This window comes from Chaetura pelagica, unplaced genomic scaffold, assembly GCF_000747805.2.
Source record: "Chaetura pelagica isolate M959 unplaced genomic scaffold, ChaPel_1.0 scaffold222, whole genome shotgun sequence".
NCBI classification, from domain to species: Eukaryota; Metazoa; Chordata; class Aves; order Apodiformes; family Apodidae; genus Chaetura; species Chaetura pelagica.
In genome coordinates this window covers 5,479,134-5,488,577 of record NW_009952711.1, presented here as the reverse complement: position 1 = coordinate 5,488,577, position 9,444 = coordinate 5,479,134, and the positions used below count along the sequence as shown (strand labels likewise).

The 9,444-nt window shown below is 39.3% G+C and overlaps 1 protein-coding gene across 1 annotated transcript in view; it reads right to left on the bottom strand.

Moving 5' to 3' along the window:
• RFX7 (regulatory factor X, 7) overlaps positions 1-9,444 on the bottom strand; it is a 45,949-nt gene that overhangs the window by 5,819 nt on the left and 30,686 nt on the right. The window contains exons 6-8 of the mRNA XM_009994539.1: positions 5,110-5,226; positions 2,440-2,524; positions 1,595-1,802 (exon numbers count right to left, since the gene is read on the bottom strand). Coding sequence (XP_009992841.1) covers positions 1,595-1,802; positions 2,440-2,524; positions 5,110-5,226 — 410 coding nt within the window. The remainder of the gene's footprint in view (positions 1-1,594; positions 1,803-2,439; positions 2,525-5,109; positions 5,227-9,444) is intronic.

The window sequence follows — 9,444 nt, the reverse complement described above, 5'->3', positions numbered from 1 at the left end:
TTGCTTTCACACCAGTTCATTCACTATTCATAGGTTTCACTGTTAAAAACATAACTCTTAATTATAAATTAACCAACACCATTTTAGGACAAGTATTTGGTTTTAGATACCCAGTATATGCTTAGGAACTGTGGTCTGGGAGCCCACCGTCTCAGCACCAGTCTGCATGTACCATGAGAGCTTGAACACTCCAACATACTTTCACAATTCTATCTTCACAGACCACTGAAATTCCCAAATATATTGCAATTATTGGAAAACAAGTCAGCTATGTGGGCTGAATACTGAAGGCAAGTACCATTTCTGAGAAAAAAAAAAAAATCAACACATTTTTCTTTGAGGGTCAAAGTTTGCTTTTTCCTCAGTTAATGCATAAAGACACTGTAGTTTCTCACAATAAAAAGGAATGGGAATATTTGCCATTCTACAAAGAACTTCTCTGGAAATTAATATCCAGGCCCCAGAGGCATGCACTGGAAATAAATGCCCTTTTCCTTGAAGGAAATAATTTTCTCCTGAAGGAAGTAAGGGGGAAAAGTTCCACAAGCTGAAGAGCTGTACATACACCCAGCATCCATTCTAGAAGCATGGCAAGCAGAATTAGTGAAGCCAAGCAACAAAAGGTAGCGAAGGTTGCCACTGCCATCCATAAATTCCAAGTTACAATAAAGGAAAGAGATGGAAGAAGAAGGGGATGGTCCAGAAGGGGATCACCCCAACCTGCAGCCCTGACCAGTTTCCAATTGAAATCACCCAGCTACAAAAAAAACCCACTTTATATGACTGACTGATTTTAAGAATGAAGAGGGAAACAAAGAACACAGGAGTAGATGTACAATCACATTGAATGTAAGCTTTCCCAGAGACTGAGTAGACCTGAAATTCATCTGAAGCAGCAAAATACAAAATAATTATTCTTTCTACCTTGATCCTTAATGATTTGAAATTGAGAGCTGGAATCTCATTCACACAACTGCCCCTGGAGAAGACTCTCATGTCCTTCTCAATGCCACTCACAAGCTCTTCTTTCTAATGTGATCAATAACAACAGCTGCTGTCATGATGTACTACCTGACCCCCATGAAACATCTCAGTTGAATTTGCATCTGACATATCAGAAACGCCTGTAAAAAAATCTGCTCTTGATAGAAAATTAAGATAGATAATTATTTCCAAATTAGGACAAGTTATCAAACAGAAACATAGCTTGCCCCAGCAGTCTGTCTACAAACCACCACTGTACTGGCATCCAGCTCCTGATATAGCCAAGTACATAAATCCAGCACAATTACTCACAGGCTTAGTTAACCATGTCCTGGAGTGTTTTAAAAGACCAGGGTCTTCATCAGAGGAATGGGAGAATCACTAACTAAACCTGAAACCACTGCTTATATTCAGATCCCTTTAGATGGACTATGTGCAAGAGAAGTAAGTAATTTGCAGTAACGTGGACTAAAATCACCTAACTGCACACTCCACACTCAGAGTCAGTGCAAGTCTGCCCTGAAGAGGAGTGCTCCTTCAAACTGAGGTGTTACTACATTTAAAAAGAGATCCCCTATTTCATCAACTCAGCATTAAGTTCTCTGATTACCTGCTGGTGCCCCTGCCATTACTGTTAAAGCTGCCATTGACTTGGTACCAATATAGTGACTTTTGACAAGGAAACGAGCCAATTCCAACACTGTATCAAACGGCTGGCTCAGCACTTTCTGGGCCCACTCGCAAACAAGCCTGCAGGCTGCAGAGACAACTTCCTCATCAACACTTTGCAGCTGCCCCGACGGCTCTGCCCCGTCCAACTAAAACAAACAAGCAAAGAAGGAAAGGTTACTTTAATTATTAAGGGTAATTAAGGCACAAAAACAAGAATATAGAGCAAACAATTATTGGAAACACACAAATAAATGGTGTAATTATGTTCACAAACTGCAAGAATGAGATCACAACATCAATATAATTCCAAATGAACATTAATCTACTAGTTGTTTCCAAAGGGATTATATGGAGCTGACATTTCTGGAAGAAAATTGCAGAGAGAATCCACCAACAACTGATGCTCCCTGCATTTGGACTCTCATCAACTCAGCAGCCACCATTACCCAGAAACTGCTTCTTTCACTGGGACTCCTCTTTCCTAGCTTTGACTTTTTTTAAAAAAATACATACAATAAAAACAAAACAGAGTTCAAAAGATATAACTTGTGGGTAGCAACACTGTGAAAGTCTGCTCCACCCCCTAAATTAGCTTTTTTAATAGCACTGCAATTTGTTCTGAACTTTACAGAAAAACATCAAACAATAATTCAGAAATAAGTATTGCAAAGAGAGATCTTAAAAACTAAACAGCTTTTCATTTTGTTTTGAAAACTTCAAACAGAAAACCAACAATGTTAATTTGCAGAAATACAAATAAATAAGCAAGTATATGTATCATACCCCATCTCCAGTTTTATGAAAGTCAAGGTTGGGCAGTGTTGGCATGTGCACAAAAGCCTTCTTCCTCAGTCCACTGTAGCAATATGTGAAAAAGAATTAAGGTCTAAATTGTCTCTGCTTTTAAGTTGGGGGATAGGAGGGAAGGGCAGTAATTCCTCATACCACTCATAAGCTTTATAAGCAAACTCAAAAACAGACCTAAGAATTACTGTCATTGATACAGTCTCACAGCCAGCCAGAATCAAGTCTATAAATGGCTGCATTCTTGGGCAGGTTGTTTGGCTTCTCCATCTATGAAAAGGAGCAAGTCATGCTGGGTGTGATGAATTTCATCTGATAGTAACTTAGAAGAACCACTAAAACACACCAAGTAATTTCAATTAGCTACTCAATATTTAAATCATTAACATAAATTTGGACCAAACTCCCTTACTATACCAGGCCTAAAATGACATAGAGAATGTATTTCCAGAAGTTAATCATTATTCTCTAGTTTAGGAACTAGTGAATAGTGATTACTAGTGATCACTAATCATGAGTTTGGAAACTAATTGTTCCAAGTTTAGGTTTTACTTTATTATGAGCTTTTTCTTCTTTTTTTGCCTCTTTTTGCTAAATTTCCTGACATTGCTTTCTCCTAAGGGACTGCAGAAACTGAGGAAGTTCCCCGCGACAAGATAAAGGGACTGATGAGGACATTTATTCCTAAGATTTCACAAAATTTTGGTGCCTCTCTCCCCACCCATGATAATTCATCTGCAAAAAAATGGACACAAATACCCAGATTTGTTGTTACGTTGATCTCATCAAATCAGTACACAAAAATATAGTCCCTCCATTTCTCTTACTTGTTTCTCCCTCCTATACCATGGAGTTTACATTTGCTTGCACTCGAGCATAATTACAGTAAGATAAATGTAAGGAGGCTAGGTATTAAGGTAAGTGTGAGATAAGGTCACACTTTAATCATTTTGAATTAGAAATGTGGAACTGAAAGAGATCCCCTGGGTCAAGCTACAATTACATATTATTTCTTCTTTAAAATTTCTCTAGCTCTATCCAGAACACCACTACTAAGTTTTGGACCCCACTGCAAGATAATCCAACACTGTATTTCATGAAACAATTTAACTGAAACATAACTTTTCCATTTACTACTACATGGAAGTGGTTTTTTTTCTCCATGGAAGACAAATAATTCTGGGCTGCCTGGTAGCCTTTCATTCTCTAAGTACATGCTTCAAGTGAGACCTTGGCAAAGGCCAGTGTGAGTCCATATCATTACTGATAGTTCTTCTGAGTGATTTTTAATTAGAGCCTACAAGCACCTTGATGTCTTTTGGCCTTTTAATGCTCTCCATTCCTTGCTTACTGCAGTGGTGTAGCCTCACCAGCACTCAGAACAGAACAAGTCAACCCTGGGGCATGCAGCAGGCATTGCATTATTTCACAGTGTTTTCTAGGGATCCTTGAGCAAAGGCATAATTCTTAACTTGGAAAAGACAGAATTCTTGCTAATGAAAACACAGCTTACTTTGAAAATCACTAACAGTTCCTGGCTTTTTAATGGAACACATCAGCATGCTGGAGACTAGACAAATTACAGCTGAGTCTCAGAAAAGCCTGAGAAAAATTCACATCCTTGTATCCCTTATATTTGATCATTACATTTCTTTCCTAGGCGCTTCTTGGACTGAAGACTGAAGACTTGGACTGAAGAAGCAGAACCACCAGTGGTGTGAGCAGACTCTTTTACAGAGTGTTTGGCCCAAATTCTTCACAGTGGCTGCCTATTAACTGACAAACTAACCTGTCCCAAGATCTAACTGTATGTAGTTCTGCCAGTAACAATTATGTCTAGTTACACTATGACAACATGAGTTTTTTCAGTACTTCAAGGTTTGTACTTTAATTGTAATTTAAGTTACAATTAAATGGCACAACTTCTGGGGTGCACTATTTCTCTAACACAGGAAGAGAGGGAAAGAAACACATTCCAGTTTTGGACACAGGGAATGAGAATCTGCAGTTGAGAGAGACAGTGCTTCCCACCCTAGATGTTCTTGCTCTGAATTAGCTTTCCCATCTCAGGATAGGCACCATGCCATGAAGGAAGCCATCCATCTCCCACCTCTGATGGCAGGACAAGCCTTGGATTGTGCCTTCCAAGTTTGAAGTCAGCTTTTGTGACGACTTCCCAGTTCCCTCCTTCAAGCAATACTAACAGTTGAGGAAAGGCAGTTTCATGAAACATCTGTAGCACAGCTTAAGAAGGATCTTTGGCTTTACAAATAACTTCTAAATTAGTGGTGTGCACAAGAAATGTTATGATAATTCTGAGCTATATTGCGAATAAAATATTAGTTACTGCACATATATAAGGCAAGTTTCTTTGTTCCAATACCTTCCTTTGCACTAAATGATAAAGCTTCTTCTACTCCTTGCTGCTGTGACAACTAAGTGTCAGAACCTAAATTTAAGTACTTGTTCCCGAATGTATCTTGCAACCCAACACTACTGCAATTCATAATTTTTAAAGAATGTTGGGAAAGTGTCTGGATTTTTTATTTAACATTACTTCTACATTTAGCTGGTAGTTAAGCCAGAATGACAGATGTTCTCCAGGCAAGCACAGAAGTAGTTACTGAGAAGTGTTCTAGCAAAGGATATTTTGATTTGCCTCTTGTGCCTAGGCGACGGGCCTTCATATTTGGAAAGACATTTTTCATGATCTTTCCAAAGTCAGCAGCACTTAATGGGTGGTAGCCAAGATTGTCACAATAGCTCCTGCAACAAAGAGAAAGAAAGCGTGAATGGAACCAAAGTTAATACAAGGGGCCAGCCTGCATGCTAGACTCCATCAAAGGTTTTCAAAAGAGAACACTTAAACCCATCCATATTTAGAACTGCATTTAACATTAATGAAGCTATACAGAACGAACTGAATGCATGAAAAATGTATAAACAGAGCTATTAATACCATAGTTTTTGCCTTGTTCTCTACTGAATTCAAAGACAAGTCGTGTGGAGACATAGCAAGTAGTGGCATTATCTAGTCAACAGCTAAGGTTTACTCCACAAGTTAGTTTGAAGCCTGTGTTTCAATTCACTTATTTTAGAACACAACAAAAGCAGAGACATTGTTCTAGCCAGCAGTACAGCTTGAGTATGGTAATGCCTGAAGTCCTATAGGAATATTTGAAAAGCAGTAGGTAAGAGATTTGTCAGTGTCCGGAGAAAGATTCTGCCTACACAACCTCCACTTTGTAGAGTTTTACAAAACTGCATTTAAGAAAACATACCTCTCCAGGGAACCAGCTTCACCTTTATAAGTGTAACATACATATGTATTGAAGACCTAGTCCTCTTACCACCATACTACAACTGAACTATGACAGCTGCTTGATTATAGACATCCTTATATTTATTAACAGTCCCGAATTAAGAGATCTCAACTGCCTCCTACCAACCTGATGATATAGGGGAATAAAGCGACAAAAGGTAATTATTTTGCTAAATTTACTCATTTTAGTAAAATAAGCACTGTTGTCTGTCTTCAGTTCTCAAAAAAAAAAAAAGAAGGAATTTTGTTTCAAAATCTATTCATACGTTTCAACATCTAAGATATTTAAAAAGCATCTCCTTGGGGCAAAGAACAAGAATCATTGATTATGCTGCAAAAGCTGAAGGTTCTGGAAAATCACAAACACGTGAAAACAGAGAAGAAAACTGGGAACTACTCTGGGAGGTTTACCTACACAGCAAGTGCTTAAGGCTAGACAAAGATGAGTGCTGTATTGCCTTTTGTTCAAGAGCCTTGTGGTATTTCACAGATTATATCATGCTAAGGCCCAAAACATGCAGTCCAAGCATTCTCATTCAGATTTCCTACAGTCAGACTCAGCACCCAAGAGCAATGACCTCCTTTCCCATGGGAAGTCCTACCAGCAATACCCAAAACCTGGCTTTGAAAAGAGGTGACTGTACGTAATCCTGTGTGGACATCAGCAAGAGAGCAGAAAAATAGTTACTTGATACATCGTGTTGGCTGCTACTCTAATCAGGTACATACATGCAAGCAAATCTCTGCTCAGAGAATAAAAACGGAAGAAAGAGCAGTAAACATTAGCAACAGCACTTGCATTCAAGTAGACCAGGCAGAAAGTCTTCAGTGAAAACTGTTTCTCTACAGAAAGGAGTATATATTCCTTGAGATACTCGCATTGCATTTATTTTCTCCGTAAAAATACTAGTTACTACAGAGCAGGTACCTGCTGCTTTTACCTTATCTGCATGCAGTTATCTTCCACTTGGAAAGCATCACCACAGACCTAATGATGTTGATGATGAGAAACTGCAGGATTTATGCTATTCAGTTCCCACGTTTCACTGCAGAGCTTGTGTGCACCTGCTTCCCCCAACTACAGGGCCACTCCATCCAAACCAGGATATGTTGCCCACAACCTGGTATGCAGTCAGCCATTAGTCTAATTTCTGTATAGGACACCAAGAAGATTTTTATCAATTTATATACCAACATATTTAATTCTGATGCATGTCACTCAAATCTAGATTCTAAGTATGTCCCTTTGAAGTTAACAGAAAGGAATACTTCTCCTGCCTTGCTGCACCCTCTTAGGAATCAGACATTGCTTCACTTGTGATAGATGAATCTCTGTGTGCCTTTCTTTTCCCCTTGCATCTTGCCAGGCTCCAAGGGATTTTAACTTCATTCTGAAAATTCCTAGAGGTGGCTCTTTGTCACTTACTGATGCTTTAAGTCACTTACAGGACCTTAAGTCTCAACTAGGATGCAAAGGAGGGTTCTATGAATTTCTTTGCCACAGTCAACAGTATCTTTGACTGAAAGTCAACAGCATTAGGAACCTACCAATTAATCAACTTTAAAAATAAAATTATTCCCTCCCTAAGAGAAAATAAATACATAAGGAGAATCAAAAAATAAAAATCCATTCCTCAATTCCAGCACATCTGTTCCAAGACAACTGCTAGCAACAAAATGGTTATCTTGTATCCAGACTGGCAGCTCCTGCAAGCTTGTGATTTCTGAGCTATTATTATTATTATCATGTAATTTCAGTTTTCAGACAGATCATCCTACAGGGCCCCTCCTCCTCCTGGCTCTGCCGAGAACCCTCCATGTCCATCTGTGGTCTCTCATTGACTTGACAACACATACCAGGAGTCTCTTCCCTGAAGCTCTTCTCTCTGCTCCTAGCACTCTTGGCACATCGCTGAGCCCAGGAGCTGTTTTGCTTGTTGGAAGGGTGGGTGGGAAACAGATGAGGGAAGGGAAGGTCTATGAAGAGACAGGAATGCTAACGGACATGTGGCTGCTTACATCCCTTTGTACAGAGCTCCCCTACAGCATAAGGAGAAAATGCCCTTTTGTTTGTTTGTAAAATCTTGGAATTAAATGCACTCAAGACATAAAACACACTGGGAGTGTACCTGAATTAAACCACAAAACCACAAAAAAAGATTAACCAAAAAGCCAATGAAGACAGCCAGGTTATCCAACCCAGCTTATATAGCTTCCTGAGCAGAAGAGACATTACAAATAGCAAATTATAAAGAACCTATTGTATGCAATGAAACAAAGATCTTGGCTTATCCAATTCAGCAACACAACTGGTCTCTAAAAAATGGGTTAGAGTGAAGAACCTTAGGTGAGGAGGTAGGTTCTCATAAGCTGATGAACAATGCTGGCACAGAAAAGAGCCATAAAAATCAGGTAGGATGGAAACCAGACATTTGAAAAACCATTAGAAAAATGAAACAGCAGCAGCAGAAATAGAAAACAGCTGCTTTAGATGGAGTTTGATCAGTTTTTTAAAGGAATATATATGTAGTTGCTTATGAGAGAGGACACCAGACTTTACAACACAATAGGTCCCATCCTGCTCCTAGCAGGGAGTTAAAAACAGGGGTTAAGGTGCTATCAAATAGCACTAGTACATACCCTGTGTCTTTTCTTTGTTTAACTGACATGGTATTCCTATACCTACTGCCCTCTTCTGTGCTAACTTCTTCTAACTTGTTGGTTAACATTCTTAACACTTAGCACACATAATCCATGTGTCAGGTGGCATCAAGAGGCCCAGCAGCCAGTGAAGCAAGGATTAATGATCTACAGGCTAAAGGAAAGAGATATGGGATGACTCAAAGACCTCCTAATCCATACTAAGCGTATCAAATGAATCTTCAGGGCACCAAACTTAAGTATGAACGACTTTTCCTTGTGTTACTGCAGAAGAAGATAAGAGGATGCAAGTGTTTACTGAAGGCTCAACAAAGTGGGCAAATTAGTGGGCAAATAGGGATTTTATCTGCATAAGTACTGCAAGACTGCACTTACGAGTGTAAACTCAGCTAAATCTACACCTGGCTACCTCCACAAGGGAGAAGATACTCAAGGAAAACTGACTTACAAGAAAACATTTAGGAGATTTGATGGGAAGCAGCATCCATTCTCTGTAGGCTGGATAACATGTTAGGCAGCCTCCCGTAAGTTCCCCTCTTTTCCAGACTTCTCCTCCATAATTCTCAGAAGAAGTTGGTAGAAAAAAACATGCGTGTCCAACAGAAAAGCAGCTTCTTTCAGTCCAGCCTATTCTGTCAGTGCACACAGCACCACAGCACCAACAGGAGAGGTGAACTCTTATCTACCTCCTTTCTGAAATTCAGCTGCAAGCTCCCAATCTTTCCAAGTGCTACTGCCTTAAATTGTGATGCATTTTTAATTTATTTTATCCCTTCCAAAAGAGAGATGAATCCATCCACTTAAGAGATGTGAATTCACAATTAAGAGTAAGAAAACATAAAGAGGCACTAAGTTAAATAAACTCAGTGAGAAGAGGCTAATGAAACGTGGAAGAGCTGGAAACACTATCAACACTTGCCAATGGTGGATCTGTGTGGCTTGCAAGCTTCTGTCCTTCCCTCTTCATAGGAAAGAAAAAACACATGAAAGGTGATGCAGAA